Here is a 23752-nt window from a genome sequence, read left to right on the forward strand (position 1 = left end):
TTCTCAACCAGATTAACTGTAGTGGTTGGTACTCCCTCTCTCTTAATTCTTTCCTCCTCATCCACACAGATCGAGATTAGCTTGTTCAGGTTCCATTTGGTCTCTAAGGCATTATATGAAGTTCTCAGGTTGCTGTAGGTGTTTGGCAGAGAATGAAGTGCCACATGCACCACCTGTTCATCTTTAACTCCCATGTCTAGGTCTCTAAGCCTAGAGTTAATGTCAATTAGCTGCATAATGTGCTCCCTCACACTGCCCTTCCCAGAGAAACTTAGTTCATTGAACTTCCTAGACAACCTAGCTGCTTCAGCCTTGTCACTCTCTCTATATTTGTCTGCAATTTCTTCCAGAAAGTCCATGGCTAACTCGGGCTCCACTATAGACCCTTTTACTGTGTCTGACATAGTGCATCTAATTACATTTTTGGCTTTCCTGTTGCTGCTATACCATTCCTTATAATGCCTCCTATCCTCATTGGTACTTTCAGAATCTAGTTCAGAAGGCTGATCCTCTATGAGGCAAAGATCCATGTTTTGATGCATGGACAGATAAAATTCCACCTGATTTCTCCACTTCTTATAGTTCCACCCATTAAGCATCTCAACCTGACCTAAGGTCACAACAAGAGGTCCTAGACAAAAGAAAAATAAAAAACGTGTAAGTTACTGCAGTATTTCATTTTCTGTGTGTTAAGACTGTATTTTAATTTTATGTGTTTCATTCATAGGTTCAAAAGTAGGCAAACATCACAGAAACACAATCACAAACAATAACCCCATAAGCTGCAGTAATATCAAGTAATGCCTCTGTGGCATAAAACTTAACATTCTTAAGGTTCTAAATCATCATGCTATATCCTACATATACCAGTTATTAGTTGAAACAGTCATACCTTTAGATAAGAAAAGTTTCAAAAAATCAATATAGGTATTTGTGTTTATACATGATGCTGTACCATAATCAAGATTACACAGTGAACATCTTCTTTGGAAGAACAAAATATAAGTGTAATTTTAAAAATAGCAACACAAGTGTTAATTTGTTTAATCTTTAAGAATTTCTCTGAAAAATGATGGATTGCTTTGTGCAACATGATCAAACTGTAACCAGAAATTCACAAATCAAAAGTTAATAATGTGTTTTGCCTAATTTTTCACAGTTTATTAACTATATTCTGCATATACGAGAACATAACAAGATTCCAAAAATTACATATTGGGAGATTTGTACTGAATTCTTGTTAGTTTCAAAATCATATTCAACTGAAGACAAGATTATCAAGGATATCAAGCATAGACATATTTGTGCATCAGAAACATCACATCCATACATTTATCAACAATCGCAGATTTAATCCACATTCCACACATGATATTTATATGCAATATGACAACCCTTTCCATATGCTAAACAGTAATCCATATGACAACCCTTTCCATAATGCAGAAATTGAAACGCAAGTTCTGATTTCTCAGAAAACATACCTTGGCCTCTGCTACAGCGCTGCAACAATCGTTTAGCGGAAGCAAAATTGAAAAACAAGATACAAGCAGCAATTTTAACCCTTTTTTCTGAAGATCCAAAAAAAAATTCTAAACGGGGTCTTGAATCCCCAAAACTGAGAATTCAATCTCAGTGAGCCCTATCTCAATCCGATCCCTAAAGCAAAAGTGACCGTTATATTCTAACGGTAATATTCTTTAACTAATATATTAATTATGGACTCGGGTTTGGGCCTATTTACTTAATGAATTGGATTAGTACTAAAACCGGGTTAACTACACTTAAGGCCTGCTTTATCATACATAGAAAATATATTTTATTTTCCAGAAAATAATTTTCACAGTATGTTTTTTCTGAAACAAACAAAAACGCATGATATGTGTTTTATGAAATTCCTAAGCTCTGATACCATTTGAAAGAATACATGATGCACACAAGATCATATCACAAATCACATAACACACACAACCTGCACAAGAACAAAAACATTTATGCAGTACACCAGAAGCTTTCCTAGTCCCGGTAGGAGTAATCACCTGGATTGACACTTTCAATCCCTGCAGCCACAGCTTGTCCAAGAGCATTCATCGAGGTAGACATCTTCTGAGATCACGAATGAGTAGCTGCACAATGGAAGAAAGTCTTCTATGTTTCAACACCAGATGCTTCAGAATGGGGCTGAGAATGTATGCAAAATGCAGTGTTGAACATAGGGACTTTCTCCTCCTTATATATTGGCCAAAACTTATCCTCGGACTCATCCCATAAGGAGTCCTTGTTTTACTTCATGTTTATCAGTTTAGGAGACTTAAACTTATCACAAACACTTCATGTTAATCAGGTCATTAACAATGAGAGTCCTACTCCTATCAAGAGATATACATCTCGATAGGTGACTGGAATTAGAGTTATAATCACATATTTCTTGTTATTTATTTAGCTAGATCAATTGTTCTATTTACTTAATGCTTTTAGATAATGTTAAGTCCACTTAATTCCAACACGATGTGTTTACTTTCAGCACATTAATAAAGGGCTTTTGCATGATTGGAAACAACGGGGCAGCTACTCAGTTACTTGGGAAGATGGAAGAAAGAGGATGCGAGCCTGACATAGTTACCTATAACACCGTCATCGACAGTCACTGTAAGGATACACTAGTTGATGAAGCATTGAACCTCTTCACAGAAAATGATGGTAGAGGTATTGCTCCAGACGTTGTTACTTACAACTCTTTGATTCAAGGAGTCTGCAATATCGGCCAGTGGAAAGAAGCTACAAGGTTGTTGAATGAAATGGTGAGTCAAAACATCTTTCCCGATGTAGTCACTTTCAATGTCTTGGTTGATGCACTTTGTAAGGAGGGGATGGTCGTGGAAGCCAAAACTGTGGTTGAGATGATGATTCAAAGAGGAATCGAACCTGACACAATTACATACAGTTCCCTTATGGATGGTTACTGTTTGCGAGGAGAAATGGACGAGGCCAAAAATGTCTTTGATCTAATGGTTAGCAAGGGATCGATGATTAATGTTTGTAGTTGTAACATATTGATAAACGGATATTGCAAGGGTAAAAAGATTGATAAGGCTTACAAGATTTTCAAGGAAATGCGTCATATGAAACTTGTTCCTGATACTGTTACTTATACCACTCTTATTGATGGTTTTTGCATAGTGGGGCGAATACAAAAAGCAGAAAAGCTGTTCTCTCAGATGCAAGGTTGTGGCCAACATCCAAATATTCAAACTTATGCTGTTTTACTTGATGCCCTATGTAGCAACCAGCAACTTTCTAAGGCAATAGAATTGCTTAAAGAGATGAAGGACAAGAAGCTGGAACTGAATATTGTAATTTACAGTATTATTATTGAAGGTTTGTGCAAAGCTGGGAAAATGGATTCCGCCATAGAGGTCTTCTCTGGTTTGTCATTGAAAGGAGTACAACCTAATGTGAGGACGTACACTATAATGAATCAATGATCCATGGATTTTGTAAAGCGGGCTTATTAAATGAAGCAGATAAGTTGCTGAGAGAAATGAGAGAGAAAGGCTGCTCTCCAGATGGTTGGACCTATAACATCATTATCCGAGGGTTGTTAAATAACAATGACGCATCAAGGGCTATGAGACTTATTCAAGAAATGGTAGAGTCAGGTTTCTCTGCAGATGCATCAACTGTGGAATTGATAGCTGGTTTATTGTCTGAGGATATAGTAGATCCAGCTTTGTTGCCATTGTTAAACAAATCATTATAAAGTTAATTTGAGACTGACGTACCTTTGGCGACCTTAGATGTGTGTGTGTGTAACACAATGTCATTTCCTATCTGTGATCCAAATTTCAGCATTTTAGTATTTTTCATATCTTATTTGATATAAATTGGAAGTTCCGTTTCTATTAAAATATACTAGTTGTTCCATTTCTATTAAAATATACTAGCTATATCTGTTACCTATGATTCTATGAATATGAGTGAAATGAAAAGCTGCCAGTTTAAATGGTGCAATTTTCAATGCGAATTATGAGGTATGAATAGCAGATTAGCGGTCTGTGGACGTAAGTTGATTGATTGCCTTTCATTGTTTTATTGAGATATTGAGCTCAGCAGGATAGCAAAGACAAAGTTGATGAAGCAGTAGTCATTTAAACTTTAGAATTGTAGGATATATATTTTTCATTCCTTTTGCGGTCTGAAGAATGTATATTTTGCATTTTTTGTTGACTTTTGTAAATATAAGTAAACTTGTGCCGACTTTTACTTAGAATGCATAGCTCCTGCTCTGTACCTCTGTATTTTTATATTTCCGCATATCTTGTTGACAAAGTGTGCCTGTAAGTTTTATCTAGGCAAGATGAAGATGGCATATTTAACTGCAGGGGCAGTAAGTATATTTAGCGCATTATCTGTTATCCTCATTCAACTGGTAAGACAAAAGGAAAGTGGTGGAGTTTTCTAATCCATCAGGCTTTGCCATGGAACATTTACTTGATTTGCACAGCCTTGTATGCAGGGCTCACGGCGGTGATCATGGATGGTGATGTGAGGTTGAGTCATGAGGCATCTGGATGGGCTCAAAGAGAGCTTGTTGAGCAATGATCTGTGCTGGAAATGGAGGTTAGGGTTCTCAACAATTTTGCGCTTTCTTATGATAATTGGCTTTGTTCCAAGGTTGGTTGTTAATGATAATGACAATGACAATGCATTTGAGTTTCTATGTTTCAAGTTGTATCTGTGGGGAGCTGTGTTGGTTGTACCCTCCTCCCTTCTCATTTCTTTAAACTGTTGAAGTTAATTGGTACTGCTTTTAATTTATCATACATTTTGCTCATTGACATAGAAAAGTGAAGTTTCCTCTTGATGGGAAAGTGCAATCTCAAAGTTTTTGGAATTGGAGTGTTTGTTGCATAAAGCCGTTATTATTTAGTCAAAAGATGATTTTGCTTCCTATTAAGCGGTGGAAAACATTTCACCTTTCTAAGGAATAGGGAGGTAGTTGTAAGTAACATTACTTCAAAAGATGATATTGCTTCCTATAAAGTGTTGGAAAACATTTCGCCTCTCTAAGGAATAGGGAAGTAGTTGTAAGTGTTTGGGCAAGCTAAGCCATAACAGAAAATCTGAATCTGTTTGATTTCTTGCTTCTGTACTTCAATTATATATCTAAATGTGTGTATAAATGTACTAGGGTGATTTTTTTTTCTTTTCTTTTTTTTAATGAGTTTGTTTGAGGGGTTGATTAAGTCAGAAATCTATAGTCTTGCCGGGTAGCCCTTAACCCCATCTCTCTTCAAATTTCTTGATCCTGGATACATATTGCTGCTTGTTCTAATGTATCATACTTGTGCTCATCTATGCTGAAAATGATTTAATTTTCCACCTCAAATTGGGGACGATCAATCTGTATAGGTTTGTTGGGTTTAGATTGGGAGTGTGTAGCTTTATGCCATTATTGGTTACTTATATAGGCACAGAAAGATGATAAGGTTCCCTCGAGGCCCTGGTTGGCGAGCGAGATTGGATTAGATTAGTATTATTAAAGACTGAACCTAAATCTAATCGTGATTTTATTCAAGGTTGGAAGAAGGAAAAAAAATAAATAAATAATTGGCTAATAAATCATGACTTGTTTCAGTATTTCAAGTTTTAACTCTTTAGACTTCTCTTTACCTAGCTTTCTCTGTCCTGTGCGAAGACTTTTTTCTTTGAAATGGTTTGAGCAAGTATATTTGTAAATACCTGGTAATGGGTGTTAAGTTGTTAATAGTTGACAAATATTTTCCGAAAACTGACCAGAAATCAAAAAAATTTTGTGCTAAATGTGAGAGTGGTGACTTGCTTGATATTTGTGAATGTTTATCTAGTTGGACTCAATCTCGATTCAGCAATACTCATACTGGCAACCAATAATTTTGTTATGACAGGGAAGGCCCTCAAATATCAGTCATTGGAGATTGGTCAAAGCTCCCCAGTAAACTGGTAAGTGATGCAGAGGAAGAGAGGAAAAAAAAAAACACACTTTAGACTTCAACTTATTGTGGCAGTGAGCTACAATGGGAAATACGATGTAGTGCAAGCATGCAAGAGCATTTCTCAGAAAGTAATAGACGCTTTCAGTGATCAACTTGAATATATCAGTGAAAGCGTCATCAAGGTGGAAAGGCGGCGCCGCTATGATGCACTGATACGGGTACGGGGTACGGGATGCGATACGATACGATACGTGGATACGTTTTTTCTAAAAAAAACAGGATACGATACATTTCGGATATGTTTTCTAAAATAATATATATATATATATATATATATATATATATATATATATATATATATATATATATATATATATACAGATCCTATCCAGAGCGAGACCTCGCTCTGAAATTAAAGTGCGAGGTTGGAGTTTAGGGTCACTTTTCGGTCGCATATCCACATCTCGACCGTTCTGTTTTTAGGTACTCATATATAGATCATCTCTGCAAAATTTCAGCTAAATTGATTGTCGTTAAGGCATTGATATATATATATATGGTGTTAATAAATGTATCTGATGAATATTGCATATGTGGTGTTAATAATATGTAACTATTAACCTGAAGTCACTGGGCAGTGAAGTCATTGGTCGAGCCAAGTCCCTAGTTAATGAGGTCACTGGCCAAGTCATTGTTAATCTCAAGTCACTGGCCATGTCAATGGCTATGTCATTGGTCAAGTTACTGACAAAGTCACTTACCAAGTCATTGTTATACACGTCACTGACCATGTCACTATCAATTCCTGACTATGTCACTGTCAAGTCATAGGCTATGTAACTGGCCAAACGACTGTTAACCTCAAATCACCGACAAAATCACTAACCATGTCGCTGTCAATGGCTATGTCATTGGTCAAGTTACTGACAAAGTCACTTACCAAGTCATTGTTATACACGTCACTGACCATGTCACTATCAATTCCTGACTATGTCACTGTCAAGTCATAGGCTATGTAACTGGCCAAACGACTGTTAACCTCAAATCACCGACAAAATCACTAACCATGTCGCTGTCAATTCCTGGCCATGTCACTGGCTATGTAATTGGTCAAGCTACTGTTAACCTCAAGTCACGGGCATGTCGCTGTCAATTCTTGGCCAAGTTACTTACCATGTCAATTCCTGGCCAAGTTACTACATCCACTTGGCCTTCTGGAAAAGGTCAAGTGGAAAAGGCCAAGTTACTACATCCACAATTGCACACGTTGCCAATTAACACACCTTCATTAATTGATACTGGTAGGAATTAAAACAACCTAATAATCCTTTCAAAAAAAAAAAAAAACAACCTAATAATTTTGTTTTAACATAAAGCTCAACAAAAGTCAGAATTTTCACCCTTCCACACTCATGGTTACAAACTTACACAAAGCAATTTTTACTTTGGTCAACAACCAAAAATTTACAAATGCAAGAAGGTAAAAACTAAGAAGTAATATATTATACCATGACTACATAACCACACAAGCATTTGGATTTTCGTCACTAAACGCCGTCGTATACTTCACCTCGGTGGAGTTGGCACGTGCGAGAGCAGAAGCCTGAGGGTCAGGGTCATTCAGCACGTTCCTCACGTACCCAGGTGGTGCCTTCCTATCATAAGCCCCGGGAGCCCATGGATGCTCGACGACGTCGTATGGTACATACGGCCACAGATCCGCCTTCTTCCCCGTTCGATGCCTGACACGATGCAACACCTTGTTGGGGTCCACATAGCCAATAACAGTGAGCTTGCTTTGCTTGGGATCCACTTCAACACTTGTGACTCCTTTCATGCCTTCCACTGATTTCTTCACTCTTCTCTCGCAACCTTCGCAGTCCATCTTCACTTTTATCTCCACAGTCTGATAACTAAAAGAAAATCATCACAATATCACTTGCAGTTGTTTAATCAATCAACAGTTAACAATCGTTCACGATATCACTTGCTGATTGCTACCAATGCTAAGCTGAAATGAACACTCTGAAGTGTCATATTACATACCTGTAGCTGCTTGTTCTTCTTGAGCTTTTTATGACTCCGAGCCCTAGCACGGAGCTCGGAGACTTTACTGAGAAAACCCATTGGCAAGCTTGAGATACTCCCAAAAAAAGCAAGATTTGGCTGCAAGATATAGACCATCAGTATATGCATGGGCGGCCAAACTCCGAGTACGTGTAGCTATAGATGGCTGACACGTGTTAGTTTCCAATGTGGAAGAGTGTAGAAAGCACACGTTCTTTCTGGGGCTTCTAGCTTTATCACATTTGCTTCATTTTGATGTGGACACTCTATCCGTTAAGATCCAATACTGTTTGTTAGGTTAAAAAGGACCGCAAAATTTTACTATGTTTCGGAATATGGTAAAAGATTTTAAATGAACATAACTGCAATGGGAGCCAACATTTCACCATGTATAAATAAGAATCTCTCATTGCTAAGTTTATCTACAATTTCACTGTTGGATTGGATACCAGAAGCTTATCACAGCTGAAATGTCAGTGTTTCCCATCTCCTTTCATAAAGAATATGAATCAAAGACAGTTGTACAAAAAGAGTTGCCTTGTATCTAATCTTGCAACGCAAGAAAACTATGTTAATGTTGACAATCTTCTTCGCTTGCGGGTCTTCTGCCTTGATGCACTCCTTTTACTAGAAGGAAGAGTCGTAAGAGCAGTTGATGGCTTTAATCAGGACACATATAGGCACTGAGCCATTCTCTGTCAGACCATGGCTTTGTTCTAGAGAATAGAGTGGCTGACGCAGCGCGAGTTTTCAGCAAAATGGTGGAGGGACGCCATTGTCAGCCGGATGTGTTTACTTTCAACACACTAATAAAGGGCTTTTGCATGATTGGAAACAACAGGGCAGCTATTCAATTACTTGGGAACATGGAAGAAAGAGGATGCGAGCCTGACATATTTACCTATAACACCGTCATTGACAGTTTTTGTAAGGATACACTAGTTGATCAAGCATTGAACCTCTTCACAGAAATGATTACCAGAGGCATTGCTCCAGATGTTTTTACTTACACCTCTTTGATTAAAGGTGTTTGCAATATAGGTTGGTGGAAATAGAAGCTACGAGGTTGTTGAATGAAATGGTGAGTCAAGGAATATTTCCAAATGTACACACCTTCAGTGTCTTGGTTGATGCACTTTCACTACACCAAATATAGGCTTTAGAGACGAATGCCAGAGACGAATTAATAAAATTGTCTCTACTGTTTTTATTAGTAACATTGAAGCATAGATAACCTTCTGTCATAACTGAACCTGGAGGTAATTTTATATATATAATTATTAATACTTTACCTTTGCTTATCTCATAATTGCTTAATTTGCACTATTAGGATCAAGTGGAAGGACATTGTAGGGATTAAAGAACCAATGGTTCTGTCTTTTCTACAACTTTACCATGAGCTTCCAAAATTTATAAGCATCAAATGTAATGTTCATTGCCAAACAGGAAATAGATATGATAGAGTAGCAATAAAATCTTAACAATAGCTAAAACATTAATATAAACTTTGACCTGACGATCAACTTTTATAGATTGTATCACATTAACTGCCTTTAGAACTTTATAGAGAACATTGACTTCTGTATTTTAAAGCTAGTCTTTCTTGCACTTTTTTACGTTTAGAACCCCATTTTCTAGTGTGTTACTGTGGTCAAAATTGATGTGGTGTCCTTGGAATGAGCATTTTTTGTTATGATATGTTTGAATATTTTCTGAAATATATTATTTACATGCTATTATATTGCTTTATTGTTTTAAATGATGGCATCAGACTTGATTAGATATTATTTCCCTTCTGCTTTGCGTGTTTAGCTCAAGAAGCATGGTCATGAGCCCGATCCTATTCAGTTTTTTTTATGATAAGCATACACGGAATGACAAAGAAAAAACCTGGATTGATGAAGTTGCTGAGCGGACACATGTGAGCTTTGTTTATATATTTCATAATCTGCTGCACACTAAATATAACCAGCCCATAATAAGTTAAGTATTTTCTCTCATAGGCTGGTATGCAAGAGAAGTTGGCAGAAATTGTAGCAGTTGAAGGTAATGAGACTACAGAGATGCGAGAAAGAGCATATGTTGCAGTGATGGGACCTGAGAAACGTCACAGAGTTTGCGGTTATGGACTAGGTGTAATACCTGATATGGTGCCTTATCTTTAAATTGATGGTAGCTCATCATCACACAGATCACATGGAGGACATTATGCTCACTTGCAGTCACAATTAATTTATGGAGTTAGAGTCCAAGTACCAACAACAACAAGAGCAAGCACAGGTGCAGCAAGTTCAAACTCAGGAACGACTCTTGCAAACCCAACAAGAATTGGCAATGTTAAAGCAAATGATGCAATCCCAGCAATCTAATCCACCTTCACAACAATCTTCTCAGCCTTTACAGCAACCATCCTTCCAGATGCCTTCTTATCCTCGTCAAATGTACTGGCCTCAACCGCAGATCTATCCTCAAATGCCTTATCAGCCTCAACATGCTTATCCTACCACTGGACTAACTGGATTGCTTATGGGAGATACAAGTGTCCAAGAAACTGATTTGTTGAACCAGCTTAGAGCTTCATCAAATCAAAGCTCTCGTGGATCTGAGCAATAGACTTTTATTATTTCCCTTATTGATCATTAGATGCTAATAGATAGGCATTTGACTAGATGAATTTGTGACTTTTTTAGTAACAAGTATTTTGTAGACTTGATTTTAAGTTGCATCAGTAAAGATTTGTTGAACATGAAATAAATTTATATTATATTTTGTTGTCCAGAAAAAATTTATATATATAATTTATATACGTCGTTAGTTATAGATGGATTCACTGTTTCTTTCCAATGCCAATCGAACTGGTGTACTGGTGGTTAATAATAGATGGATTCTATTATTAATAATATCAAATATTCTAATAAAAAATATATTAAATAAAATATTTCTTCTGTCTCTAAAAGTAATAGAGACACCTTAAATTGTCATTGACAGTTATTGTCCATGTGGCAGTGAATAAGTAATAGAGACGGAACTTTTTATCTAAGTGTCTCTAATAGGTTTTAGAGACGCAACCTATAGGGACGAAAGTCTAATTTGTCACTCCTTCTATTAGAGACAAATTTAAGTGTATTTTAGTCACTAATATATTTCTAGAGACGTTTTGTGGCTGTCTCTAAAGCCTATATTTGGTGTAGTGTTTGTAAGGAGGGGATGGTCATGGAAGCCAAAAGTGTGGTTGAGATGATGATTCAAAGACAGATTCAACCTAATTTGGTTACATACAATTCGCTTATGGACGGTTATTGTTTGAGAGGAGAGATGGACGAGGCCAAAAATGTCTTTGATCTAATGATTAGCAAGGGCTCCATGGTTAATGTTCAGAGTTGCAACATATTGATAAACGGGTATTGTAAGCACAAAAAGATCGATGAGGCCAAGAATATTTTTCAGGAAATGCATCTTATGGAGCTTGTTCCTAATACCATTACTTATAACACTCTTATCGATGGTTTTGGCAAAGCGGGGAGAATAAAAGAAGCAGAAAAGCTGTTCTCTCAGATGCAAGGTTGTGGTCAACTTCCTGATGTTCAAACTTACACTGTTATACTTGATGCCCTATGTAGCAACCAAAAACTTTCCAAGGCAATAGAATTGCTTAGAGAGATGAAGGACAAGAAGTTGGAATTAAATATTGTAATTTACAATATCATTATTGAAGGTTTGTGCAAAGCTGGAGAAGTTCAGTCTGCAAAAGATGTCTTCTGTGGTTTATCATCACAAGGAGTTCAGCCTGATGTAAGGACATATACGATAATGATTAGTGGACTTTGCAAATGAGGCCTATTAAGTGAAGCAGAAAATTTGCTTAAAGGAATGGAACAAAAAGGCTGTTCTCCGAATGATTGTACCTATAACACAATTATCCGAGGTTTTATCAATAACAATGAGACATCAAGGGGTATGGTTCTTATTCAAGAAATGCTTGAGAGGGGTTTCTCTGCAGATGCATCAACTATGGAATTGATTGTTGATTTATTGTCGAAGGATACAGTAGCCCCTGAATTATTAGCATTGCTTAAAGATTCAGTCTGAAGTTAGTCGAACATTTGAGATAAATCTTATTCAGTACTGCTAGGAAATTCAAAACTGCTGCAGTGCTGCTCCTTTAGGAACCTTGGATGTTCTGTCAATCCTGTTTGTAAGTCCATTATTGAAACACAATGTCAATCCCTTGTTGCACTCCAATTTTGGACACATTTTTTTTCTATATCATTACATTTGTGTACATATTTGCTGGCAATAAGTATATCTGAAGAAGTATTTTTTATTCAACTGGTGAGACAACGAAAATGACATTGCAATTATTCCTCTTTTTCAGTACATTTGTGTTTACTATCTATGTCCTAAAGGGAAATCGATTCACATGCATTTTTGTTTGATGGTAAAGTATGTCCCAGTACCTATGACTTCCACATCAGTTTGCAAAACGAACATCCGTAAACTCTTTATTCAGTATAAGGACTATATTTTAACTTGAGCAGTTTGGGATATCCCCAGATTTATTGCTAATCTTTGCTAGGAAATATATGGATAACCCTTGCCTTTTGCGTCATTTAGGTTCTTTGATGATTGCTTTAGGTTGTTTTATTGTCATCCAGTGCGTGTCTACTTATTAGTCGATCAAGGCCTCTGCTTATGTTCAATCAATTATGAAGCTTCTGGAGTATGGTCAAGAATACTTCTGTTCCAAGGTAGTCTGCTACTCTGTTCTGGGTTTATGCAGATTTGTGAAAAGAGCAAGAATACTTCTGTTCCAAGGTAGTCTGCTACTCTGTTCTGGGTTTATGCCTTTTCTTTAAAAAAGAATGGAACTGTTGAGCTGAGCATGCTGATTATGTTAGGCAATTGTATGATCAAACTTATAGTATGAAAAGTAGTCACTCTGATCTAGAACTTCTAGTCAAGAAAGGAAAAGACTTGCTTAGTTGACTGCTTCAGCATCATTGAACAATAATGTGGTTTTATTCTCTAGCAGCCTAGCAGGCTCTAAATTAGGGATTGGAATTGGATATTGACTTTCCATTTGATTCCTTTATTCTGGTTAGGTATTTTGATTCCCTTTGCCTGAAGTTGGCACCTACATAATTGTCTGCCATGCCATCCTTGGTTATAAGAATTAAGACCTGATTCAGAAACCTTATTCTTATCCCAATTTTCTTTACCTATGATGAGACATGTGATATTTATATAGCTTTTTCTTTATCTATTGTGCGACACTGCGACTTGTGTCCAATTGTGGCATTCATATTATTATATGAATCTATCCAATTATTGTAGATGGCCCAGCAAGGACTAGGATGTAATGCATATCCACCCTTATCCAAAACCCTGCTATTTGTTAACCAATTTATTGGACTAATCGCAGGATTGAGGAACTTTCTGTCCCAAATTGAATAACATACGGTATTAAGATACTCTATGCCAGTCAATAAAGTAAACGGTAATTAAAAATTAATCAATGGCTTTTGCACCGGACCAATTGGCTTTTGGCCATAATTTTTTTTTCTTTGGTCCTGTAATTTCGGTCACTTTGTATTTTTGGTCCCCTAGTTTCGGTTTTGAGAAATTTTGGAGTGTTTCTATTGGGACCTCCAAATCTGCTCAGTTGACCTCACTCTATTATGAATTATTAAATAACATATATAACCTCTTATAAAATGACTATTAAGGACAATAATTATATCAAAAAAAATTATATTTAATTTCTCTATACTTTCCAATTCAATAATATTATATTACATTCTTTATTATTTTCCTTATCTATTTTTATTTTCCAATTTCACTACATACTCATTAACGCATTTATATATATTTAATAAGAATTAAAACTATAATCAAGATCATGTGACATAAAAGTTCCTATCATCATATAGGTTGAACGCATATTGGTGAGGGATAACAAAAGAAATCATATTATGACCTAAATCCTAGTCTATCTATTATATTTGAAAAAAAAAAAAAAAAAGAGCTAGCAGTGAAAAGAAAATCTAAAAAACTATTAAATAATTAATCATGAGGTACAAAAAATAGAGAAAATAATTAAACATTAAGAAAAATTATTCTTCATTTTTTTTTTGCACATCTACAAGAGAAAAAAAAAAGTAAAAAAAAAAACAATTAGTTTTTTATTAAAAATTATTATTATTATTATTTTTTTTTTGAATAAAGCCCAATACCTTGTGTTTTTCTTTTTTATTGGATAAGAGATTTATATAATCTAGTTAAGGAATGAGTATGTAATTAATGATGGTTTGTTTGCAAATTATATGAGTCAGGTTATTTTAGGAACTTGAGTGAGGTTTAGTGAGTAAATTTAGTATTTGAAAATTTAATAAGAGGTGTAAAAAGCAATGAGGTCAAGTGAGTAAATTTGGAGGTTCCAATAGAAAAACTCTTTATTTTGCTTTGAATTGTTATGAGGAGACAATGTACTGGAGTGAGACGCCAAATTGCTAATTCATCAGGATTTACGTACTTCTTTTTATCATAAGACAAAAAAAACTAAGCACTAAAGGCCGAATAAATTAAGATGAATGAAGAGCGGAATCCCACATGCAACTTTTGGTCTAAATGACTGAAGAAATCAAAGCATCCATCGTAAAAATAGCTTTAATCAGGACATATATAGGCACTGAGCCATTCTCACTGGACTAAAAAGTATAGATTTGGACAGAAATGCAATATTAGTATAAACCAAAATGACCGAAATCAAAACCACGAGATCAAAAGTGACAATAGTAGCAAACTTGGGGACTAAATAGCACAAACTGGCCTTGCTTTCTTCAAAACTTGGGGCCGCTCTCTCCGCCTACTGGTTTTGGCTCCTTTACTAGGTTCAGAGTAAGTTTTACTACGCCCACCAATCAAAACCTGCCACGTCACTAAATCATTGACCCTGAACTACACGTGGACGGTAGTAGTTGGTCCTGTATATAGAAAGGAGCAAAGTCTTGAGCAGCAGAGAATAACTCCACCACCACAATCCATAATGGGGTAGGTGATAAAAAGAATTTAAAAAGATCCAAAAGCCCATTTTGGTTTTCTTTAATAAGAAGTTGGAGACACACAGTGCACTAAGTATTGGTCTGAGCTCTCTTCTTCTTTGTCAAATTCTGGTTCTGGTGCTTTGAAAAAAAAAAAAAGCAGAGAAGGGATAAAGATTGCAACTTTAATCTAGGGTTTTGTTTGACCATTACAAATTCTCTGGCTTTTTCTCTTTTGGTGGATGGGAATAAACTTCCGGGGAAAAACCCGGCCATGGGAAAATCGTACAAGGACTCTCTTAAGGCGCTCGAAGCAGATATCCAACACGCCAATACTCTGTAAGTCTCCCCCTTTTTATTCAATTAGGGTTTCTGCTCTGTGTTTCAAGTGAATTTGGGAAATTTTTTGTATGAGGAATTGCAGAGTTTTTGAGAAGAAATTTGGGAGTTTTGAAGTTTATGGGTGGTTAGGAACTTAGGATCATCTAGTTTTGTTCTGACCTAGAAAAGAAAAAAGGGTCAAGGATGATTTAGTTCTGACCCAGAATCTGTTGGGAAAACAAAATAACTGAAAGTGTGGTTAGTCTATGGTTCTTCAGTTCAGAATTGTTGAATCCCTCTGTTTGTGCATGTGTATCAAATAAACTGGTGATTGAGGACTCATATGCAAAGGTGGTGTGAAATTTTCATAATTTGGGACAAAAAGATGGCCCCATTGCTTTTTTGCAATTTGCAGAGGCCCCATCACATGCTTTTAATCCAGTAGCATAATTTTGTGTGTTAGTCATCATATTGGTTTCCCAATGTAATTTGAGAAATTCAAGAACCTCTCTGGTAGTATTCGTCATTGTATATAGACTTGGAATGTGCAGAAACTCGATTTCTACTATGTCTTGATGCTCTGGCTTCTATTCACTGTGTGTGGTTTATATGACTCTGTGAGATGATCTTTGGTCAATGTTTGTTAATCAAATGCATTGCTTGCTTCTGGTTTTTCAGGGCTTTAGATTATCCGAGGGAGAAAGATGGAGCACGACTTCAGATGAGACTATCCTACAGTCCGGTGGCGAATTTATTTCTCTTTCTTGTTCAGTGGACGGATTGCCAGCTTGCTGGGGCCCTTGGCTTGCTTAGAATTCTTATTTATGTGGTATGGTTTCTTATCTAATTGAATTTTATTGATTATCTGAACACTGTTTTTGTTTTTTTGTTTTGTGTTCTCTTGTTTCTCTAATTAATGAGAGAGGATAGAGTTGAAGAGATGAGAGATGTGAACTAGTAAATAGAATGTGCTTATGTATCAAAATCTAAAATGAGTTTTTATATCACATCAATTTTATCTCTATTATCTTTTTCATCTTCCTCCCCTCTCATTCTTTCTTTACAAAAATTTTATCGAACAAGCAGTTAATTTTCTGCAAAGGTCTTTTTCTTGGGCATTTTTTTGTAATCTTGAAGGCCAGTTTTTCAATTCTTCATCTGTGTATGTATTTACATTTCATCTCCTTCTTAATTGTACTAATTTGGTTTGACATCTTATTTGCCTGTGGCAATGTGGTGTTTTGGCAGACTTATCCAGATGGAAAGACCACCATGTCAATTTACGAAAGGAGGGCCAGCGTTAAAGAATTTTATGGTGAGTCAGGTTCAATGTAGATAACTTTACTAATGTAGTAATTTTTACACAAATGCTTGACATTGTAAATTTGGAAGTTCATCTGCAGTAGATAAACTTTGTTATAACTTGATATGTGTTGTGCTCACATGTTTTTCCATTCACGGACAGGGGTGATATTTCCTTCTTTGTTGCAACTTCAAAAGGGCATCACCGATATGGAGGACAGGAAACAAAAAGAGGTTTGTACTGTCAGGTTCAGGAGGAAAGATGAGTTGGAGAGAGGAAAGCTCTCTGAAATTGACATGGAAAGAGAAGAAGAGTGTGGAATTTGCATGGAGTTGAACAGCAAAGTTGTATTGCCTAACTGCAGTCATTCATTGTGTTTGAAGTGTTACCGAGATTGGTAAGCTTATTGGCCTCTTTTCTTTTGGTTTTCTTTATTGCCTAACTGCAGTCATTCATTGTGTTTGAAGTGTTACCGAGATTGGTAAGCTTTTTGGCCTCTTTTCTTTTGGTTGTCTTTATAGTTTTCAACTTTGGAAAATTGTAAAACAAAATCGGATCAAGATTTTTGAGGTCCGTCAGTATGAGAATGGCTTAAAAATCATGATTTGGGGGTGTGAAGATTTTGGTGAGAAAATGAGAGCATGTGATTTTGGCCAAAAAAAAAAAAAACCTTGATAGTCCATACTTTTTTTGTGGAAATCATGGTTTTGGGAATTTATTTTTTTGAGAGGAAGTTCCGGGGTTGGGATACCACATCTTTTTGTGTGCTGAGCCTTGCTTGAGGCTACATTTGCAAAAGCATGATTTGGTTTTTGGTTTTCCATTTTATTAGATGTTTTTGCCAGTCCTATTATATGCTACTGAGTGGAACCTGATCTTCTGTTTTCTGCTTGCTTCAGGCGTGGGCGGTCTCAGTCATGCCCCTTTTGTCGTGATAGTCTTAAAAGAGTAAATTCAGGCGACCTTTGGATTTACACAGAAAAATCTGATGCTATCGATCTATCATCAATCTTAAGAGAGGACCGCAAGAGATTATTTATGTACATTGATAAGTTGCCTCTTGTTGTTCCAGATCCTGTATATCTTCCCTATGATTCTCATGTCCGGTAAGGCTAACGCACAGCTTTTGGAACTGTTTGTATATATCAAACCCAGCTGTGATTATAACACGAAACCTTTGAATTGTAAATTTACTTGGCCATAATTTTGATTCGCTTCAAAATTGGGTTTAAAATATAAGATTAAGAATTTATGGTTTCTGTAAGATGGTGCATCTCCCGTTCTTTCCTTATAATGTGTTTCCAAGAGTACCTGGTGTTTGTGTTCTTGTTTTGCTTGGGATCTTGGTTGCTATCGAATTTTGTTTTGAATGTGGGCGGGGGTGTTAGGTTAAGAAATGCGTCGTGCTAGTCATGATAACTTGAAAATGCAAATATTGCATTGAAATTAAGAAGGATGAATCAAATTTACATATTTTGGGAACTTTGTACTGTTTTTTGAAAAGAGCTCTGTTCTTGCCTGATGACTGTTGGATCAAGACTGATTATTTTGCATTCGAACATAATCTGCATAAAACCTAGGCTGGTTCTCATCTGTATGAACGTAGGCCTGTCCTCCATGGCTAGAGACATCAAGACCTGCAATTTCCTCATCAACAGAGATCCTCAGAACTTTAAGCTTGTGAAGGATGTAAAATAGCGGACCCATTGTCAAGCTAACCCAGCCAACAATCGCCAAAGCCTCAACCACTTGGGCTCCGAGCAGACCCCAACCCCCACCCATTAACAGTCCATAAGGCCGTGATGTACCTACCACACCCGAATCGAAGGCTTGGACTACAAACTCCTCCTTTGCAAACAACCCTGTAAATATCAGACCCCAAGCGCCACACCCACCGTGTAATTGGGTTGCCTCTAGCGGGTCGTCAAATTGAAGCTTGAGGGCCAAGATATTCAGCCCAATTAAGACCCACGCGGCGAAGAATCCACAAACGACTGCGGCCCATGGCTCGACCACCGCACATCCGGAAGTTATCGCAACAAACCCACCAAGAACTCCATTGCAAACATCTAGTGCATCCCAATGCCCCACTAGTAACCGCCGGCCGAAGAGGGTTATGATTCCGGCAGTGGACCCGGCTAATGTCGTAACAACTGCCGTTCGGCCCACTGCAGTCCAATTCCCTTGATCGGTTGTGTCCGGATAAGCCACGAGAATCTTATCAAAAGAGCCCGGATTAAACCCAAACCATCCAAACCACAACAGAAATGTTCCGAGCACCACAAGGGTCGCATTGTGGCCTCGGATTTGTATGGCCTTCCCGAACGCATCGAACCGGCCCACTCTTGGGCCTTCTATGAAAGAGCCCCAAAACCCAGCAATCCCACCTACCAAATGAACCACACCACTTCCAGCAAAGTCGATAGAACCAGAACCAAACAGCAAGAGACTAGTCGAACTAGGATTGAGCCAACCACTTGATGACCAAACCCAGTGAACCACCACAGGGTACACAAACCCAGAGAGAAAGCAAGAGAAGATGAGGTACGCACTAAATTGGGTTCTCTCAGCTATGGAACCACTTGTTATACCAGCAACAGCTATGGCAAATGCCCATTGGAAAAGGAAGAAGTCGTAGTCATAAGTTGAGCTGCTGGGAATGTCCTTGAGAGCAAAGAAATTGGTACCAATGAAAGGATTGGAATTGGAGCCTTCTCCGAATGCGAAAGCAAAGCCAAATAGATAGAAAGAGAGGCTGCCTACCACGGCATCAACAACATTAGTGAGCATTATGTTCATGGCATTCTTGGCTCGAACAGAACCAGCGCAAAGCATGGCAAACCCGAGTTGCATGACGAAGACGAGGTAGGCAGAGAAGAGGAGATAGATGGTGTTGATGGAGCTCGTCACGCTTTCTTCCCATGTTGCCGCCATGAATTAGATTAGAAATGGTGGGTGATGATGAAGTGAAGAGAAGTGTCTGAAGATAGAAGGACCATATAAGCTAGCCTGTGATATTTGTGTGTCAATGAGACTTCAAGTTTGAAGGGTAGATACATATTTGTGGGTCGCTTTATGTATGCATGAATTGTTGATAGGTCCCCAACTTGGCTGTCAATAATCGGTTTGAGTTGGGGGGGGGGGATTGATTTCCGTAGTAGGGCCTATTTGTTAGTGCAGCCGTGCAGGTATCAAATATTGTCCATGAGCCTTTTTTTTATTTTGAAAGATGAGAAGAAGATTTTGCCATTGGTCTTGTAGTTCTGCTTCTATACCTACCATATATTATGGAAGGTGGGTCAACACCGAATACATTAATACCATTTGCTGCAATTATATGACATTACGTTTCTTAATATAATTTAATAACCCACCAATAACGTGCCATAGACAACACAAAGCATTCAAGATTGTGTACCATATAACCGGCTAGCTTGATAAACCATAATAGTAGTGGAAGGCTCAACATTGTCATACAGTCAATAACTAGGTTCTATACAGATGTAGTGATTACTCCTAATTACAGTAGCTAACTTTGAAAGGTAATCATTGGGATTCTAGGTACGAACCATGATCTTGCATTTTAACTCGGCTAGTGAGAGATGGTCTCATCATAACAATTGCAGACTCGTTGGCTCCGGCTTTAAGAGCAGCTCTTCCAGCTTCCAGGAACCTCTTGACAGCATCCTCTGCATAACTGTTGGCTTCGCGCACGTTCATTCTTTCGCCGATATAGGGGTAAGTGTTGAGTACATGATCACCGTTGAGCTGGGATGCAAGTTGGATCAGTTCAACCTGAAACTCTGAGAGGCTTATGTCTTCTTTAGGTCCCCCTGGCCTCAGTGATTTCGTCACCTCTGGAAGAGTTTCTGTAACAATGATCCGGAGCATTAACAGTGGATGACATTGCAAGAAAAGAAAAAACATTCGTCCAATGATAAAATGCATCTCTTTGCAAAATGCAAGGGGCGTATCATCCAAACGAAATAATCAGAGGGTTTAATGCAAACCTGGACAATCATCACGAGGAGTGTCACGGAGGTAAAAGTAATTCTCAAAAGTACCAGCCCATGCATCTCTCTTTGTCAGGAAGTTGGATTTTAAATTGAAAAGCTTCTTTACAGTTGCGGGAATAGAAGAATGCTCAAACTGGGAATGTGGTGTTGGCCCTGTTGGCTCATGGATCACTACAACAAAATGTAAAAAGTCAATCAATAAACCACACAGCCAAACTTGGCCTAATAATACCTTTAGGGTCACACAGTGTAAGTATGAAAAATTAATCACTGAAATTGATTGCTTATACTATATAGTATATACATGATGAGCATTCAGAAGGCACAAAAAAGAGGGTATAGAACTTCACACAGTATAGTTCTAATTGAAGAAAGGGGCAGATATACAGATTCATATAGTGTAGACATAATACAACACCTTCGTTCATGTACAGTTGTGAGGTCTGAACCAAAACACTCAGAAAGAGATTATGGACACTATATGAGGGCAGGGAATGATATCAAGGTAAACATTAGCTTGGCCACCAGTTGAGGTTTTCACTGATTTAAAATGCATAAAACCCCGTTTCAAATACACATCAACCGAATCCCTGCTTGCTAAATGCATCACGTAAAAATTTCCCTTTAAAGGCTTTGTATTGAACCCTGAACATCAAGGACTTGTACAGAGTGCAGACACCAAAAACCCTCTTCACAACTTGTTATACAAGGGATACAGAATCTTTCCCAGTAACAACTTACAAATCCATAACGACTCCAAGACTCCCTTCCCATGAACAGGACATTGAAAACATTTCTTAATACTCAAACAGACACAACCATGAATAAAAGTGATGTGAACCCAAATTGACATCACATAACATTATACTGCTACAGCTCAAATCTCAGTTGCGAAAACTATTAGGTGTATAGTCAGCACAGAAAGCTCACAGTTTCCCCAAGATATCATAAAGAGATCAACTCCAACTCTAGAAGCCAAGTGAAAATACTATTGCAAAATTCACTCAAGACGCAAAAGTTGATACCCTACCGCTACCAACCCCCAAAGGCTACCAAATACGAACCTAACTCAACTATTTTCCTCTAACTAAGGACAAAACTTAAATCACTTCAGATATCAAAGTTCAAAACTACAAACAAACAAAGCAAAACAATGAAATATGACATAGTAAACAAAGCACAACAACCAAGGACTTAAAATCCATATAGGCAAGAGTATCAAATCCGAAACCACTTTGACTCATAATGAATAATCCACATCATCTTGGACCACAGACTTAATGAACAAACCAAGTAAGAGAAACTCACCGGTACCCTTTTCGATCCAGGGGGAGACAAGAATGGTAGGCACCCGAACCCCCAACCGGTCAAACCGGAAGTAAAACGGGTCAGGCCCGGTAATCCCATCAGGACTAGGAACACCCGAAATAGGCGTAGGCACATGGTCGTAAAACCCACCGTGCTCATCATAAGTAATCAGCAATGCCATTTCTTTCCACTGCGGGCTCTTCCTCAGAGTCTCGTACACCTCCTTCACGAACCTCTGCCCTCTCGCCACGTCATGCGACGGGTGGTCGTCATTGGCCGGCATCTCCTTAACGTCGAAGTACCGCTGCTCGATGACGGCGTAGTTGGGCAGCTTCCCGAGCTTGGCGTGGAGCTTGAACTTCAAGGCGTAGCTGTGGAACTTGGTCACGTGCTTCAGCTTCCTGAGGCTCTTGAAGAACAGGGAGGCGGGGATGTTCTGGTAATAAATCCCGAAGCTGAGGTCATTTTCGTCCAGGGAGTCGAAGATGGTTCGCTGAGGGAACCCGTGGATTAGGTCCTTCCGGACGTTGCTGGTGGCGCCGTGTGACGTGGCGGAGTGGACGTAGAACCGGTTCGGCTGGGTCGACGCCGGGACGGAAGCGAACCACCGGTCGAAGACGGCGAACTCGTTGGCTAACTCGGTGTAGGCGGGGAGGACCTCCGGTTTGAAGCCGCTCATGACGGTGGCGGCCATGCCCGGGGACATGGACTCGGCCTGCTGGGCGAACCCGTTCATCAGGGCCGGGTTGCCGGAGCTCCGGTGGGATCCGAATATCTGTTCCCGGATCGCCTGGAACGAGTGGCCGGGATCGGAGTCGATGAAGCCGGCGTCGCTGGAGACGTGGACTTTCGGGGAATTCGGGTTGGAAACGGAGAGCCGGTTCGATTCTTTGCCGGTTAAACCGTCGATTTCGGGTCGGGTCGACTTGAGCCAGCCGAGGATATGGTCAAAGGAGCGGTTTTCCATGACCAAAACGACGACGGTTTTGATGGGTCCTCGGATTTTGTGGGTTTTGCGCGCAATAGAAGAATGGGTGGACAGTAGCAGGACGCAGAGGAAGAGAGCCGAGGTGAAAGAAGGTCGCCGGAAAGCCATGTCCGGTGACCCAGAGAGAGAGAGAGAAAAAGCCAAAAGCTTTGAGTGGTGGTGAAGATGAGGAACAAAGAGTTGTAGAGGTTGGAAATGGTATAGGAGTATATGCTTTGGGAGAATCAAAGATAACGCCTTTCTGAGATGGAGGCTTCGTTTGTTGAGTAGCGATTTGGTTTCTTCTTTCAACGGCCGAATTCAAGATTTTTTTTTTTTTTTTTTTTTTTTTGAGGAGGGCCGAATTCAAGATTGATGGAGAGAGGTTTCAAAGGTTTTTCTTTACTCTTTTTTTTTTTTTTTGGTTCTTTATTAATAAAGATTGGAAAAGCACGCAAAGCCGTAAAGTGGAGAATGAACTACTCCCAAAATTCATACGTGGCATTAATGGATCCATAGGTTTTTGGCTGGATGAACACTACTAAAGGTCATTGGAGTAGACTTAACATAAAATAAAAGACTCTTCAAAATGGTGTCTTTGTAAAATTGATTTTAAGTATTGATTGATAGACCAGTTTTAATTATTATTAATGGACAGATATGTTAATGTTCCAGTAGAATTTTACTTTTTCATTATATTATGCTGTCATACTCAGTTCCTATTAAAAACAATTCAGTAAGTAACTGGAAGGACG

At 38.3% G+C, this 23752-nt stretch overlaps 6 protein-coding genes across 7 annotated transcripts; 3 read left to right on the plus strand and 3 right to left on the minus strand.

The window, feature by feature from the left end:
- The first annotated feature begins 2546 nt into the window (after positions 1–2546).
- On the plus strand, positions 2547–3760 carry LOC133730355 (pentatricopeptide repeat-containing protein At3g22470, mitochondrial-like). The gene is made up of 2 exons (XM_062157965.1): positions 2547–3426; positions 3525–3760. The coding sequence occupies exons 1-2, from the start codon at positions 2547–2549 to the stop codon at positions 3758–3760; spliced, it is 1116 nt and encodes a 371-aa protein (XP_062013949.1).
- Positions 3761–7320: 3560 nt separating this feature from the next.
- On the minus strand, positions 7321–8180 carry LOC133733772 (heavy metal-associated isoprenylated plant protein 27-like). Of its 2 annotated transcripts, none has more exons than XM_062161411.1 (2): positions 8022–8180; positions 7321–7881 (listed from the first exon to the last, which is right to left on the minus strand). In XM_062161411.1, the coding sequence occupies exons 1-2, from the start codon at positions 8169–8171 to the stop codon at positions 7489–7491; spliced, it is 543 nt and encodes a 180-aa protein (XP_062017395.1). In that variant the 5' UTR covers positions 8172–8180; the 3' UTR covers positions 7321–7488. The 2 variants fall into 2 exon arrangements, with proteins under 2 accessions (XP_062017395.1, XP_062017396.1); XM_062161412.1 differs by having other exon boundaries at positions 7321–7888; positions 8022–8161.
- Positions 8181–11241: 3061 nt separating this feature from the next.
- LOC133733771 (pentatricopeptide repeat-containing protein At1g62680, mitochondrial-like) lies at positions 11242–12327 on the plus strand. The gene has a single exon (XM_062161410.1). The coding sequence runs from the start codon at positions 11250–11252 to the stop codon at positions 11874–11876; it is 627 nt and encodes a 208-aa protein (XP_062017394.1). The 5' UTR covers positions 11242–11249; the 3' UTR covers positions 11877–12327.
- Positions 12328–15133: 2806 nt separating this feature from the next.
- Positions 15134–17970, plus strand: LOC133731586 (E3 ubiquitin-protein ligase AIRP2-like). The gene is made up of 5 exons (XM_062158958.1): positions 15134–15421; positions 16082–16232; positions 16652–16718; positions 16869–17103; positions 17606–17970. Exons 1-5 carry the CDS (start codon positions 15357–15359, stop codon positions 17814–17816), a joined length of 729 nt encoding a protein of 242 aa, XP_062014942.1. The 5' UTR covers positions 15134–15356; the 3' UTR covers positions 17817–17970.
- A 152-nt stretch (positions 17971–18122) lies between these two features.
- Positions 18123–19909, minus strand: LOC133731585 (ammonium transporter 1 member 3-like). The gene has a single exon (XM_062158957.1). The coding sequence runs from the start codon at positions 19638–19640 to the stop codon at positions 18240–18242; it is 1401 nt and encodes a 466-aa protein (XP_062014941.1). The 5' UTR covers positions 19641–19909; the 3' UTR covers positions 18123–18239.
- A 207-nt stretch (positions 19910–20116) lies between these two features.
- Positions 20117–23338, minus strand: LOC133731584 (non-specific phospholipase C1). The gene is made up of 3 exons (XM_062158956.1): positions 22031–23338; positions 20717–20893; positions 20117–20575 (listed from the first exon to the last, which is right to left on the minus strand). The coding sequence occupies exons 1-3, from the start codon at positions 23124–23126 to the stop codon at positions 20253–20255; spliced, it is 1596 nt and encodes a 531-aa protein (XP_062014940.1). The 5' UTR covers positions 23127–23338; the 3' UTR covers positions 20117–20252.
- Positions 23339–23752: the final 414 nt, after the last annotated feature.

The sequence above is a fragment of the Rosa rugosa genome, chromosome 2 (genome assembly GCF_958449725.1).
Source record: "Rosa rugosa chromosome 2, drRosRugo1.1, whole genome shotgun sequence".
NCBI classification, from domain to species: domain Eukaryota; kingdom Viridiplantae; phylum Streptophyta; class Magnoliopsida; order Rosales; family Rosaceae; genus Rosa; species Rosa rugosa.

Excerpts from the sequence above, each read along its gene's own strand:
- LOC133730355 (XM_062157965.1), top strand. The coding sequence starts at position 2,547 with ATGATTGGAAACAACGGGGCAGCTACTCAGTTACTTGGGAAGATGGAA. Across the intron at positions 3,427-3,524 it reads CGCCATAGAGGTCTTCTCTG|ATAAGTTGCTGAGAGAAATG; the intron begins GTTTGTCATTGA and ends TAAATGAAGCAG.
- LOC133733772 (XM_062161411.1), bottom strand. The coding sequence starts at position 8,171 with ATGCATATACTGATGGTCTATATCTTGCAGCCAAATCTTGCTTTTTTT. Across the intron at positions 7,882-8,021 it reads AGAAGAACAAGCAGCTACAG|ACTGTGGAGATAAAAGTGAA; the intron begins GTATGTAATATG and ends TTTAGTTATCAG.
- LOC133733771 (XM_062161410.1), top strand. The coding sequence starts at position 11,250 with ATGGTCATGGAAGCCAAAAGTGTGGTTGAGATGATGATTCAAAGACAG.
- LOC133731586 (XM_062158958.1), top strand. The coding sequence starts at position 15,357 with ATGGGAAAATCGTACAAGGACTCTCTTAAGGCGCTCGAAGCAGATATC. Across the intron at positions 15,422-16,081 it reads ATCCAACACGCCAATACTCT|GGCTTTAGATTATCCGAGGG; the intron begins GTAAGTCTCCCC and ends CTGGTTTTTCAG. Across the intron at positions 16,719-16,868 it reads CAGCGTTAAAGAATTTTATG|GGGTGATATTTCCTTCTTTG; the intron begins GTGAGTCAGGTT and ends ATTCACGGACAG.
- LOC133731585 (XM_062158957.1), bottom strand. The coding sequence starts at position 19,640 with ATGGCGGCAACATGGGAAGAAAGCGTGACGAGCTCCATCAACACCATC.
- LOC133731584 (XM_062158956.1), bottom strand. The coding sequence starts at position 23,126 with ATGGCTTTCCGGCGACCTTCTTTCACCTCGGCTCTCTTCCTCTGCGTC. Across the intron at positions 20,894-22,030 it reads CTGGATCGAAAAGGGTACCG|TGATCCATGAGCCAACAGGG; the intron begins GTGAGTTTCTCT and ends ATTTTGTTGTAG. Across the intron at positions 20,576-20,716 it reads TCCTCGTGATGATTGTCCAG|AAACTCTTCCAGAGGTGACG; the intron begins GTTTGCATTAAA and ends TCATTGTTACAG.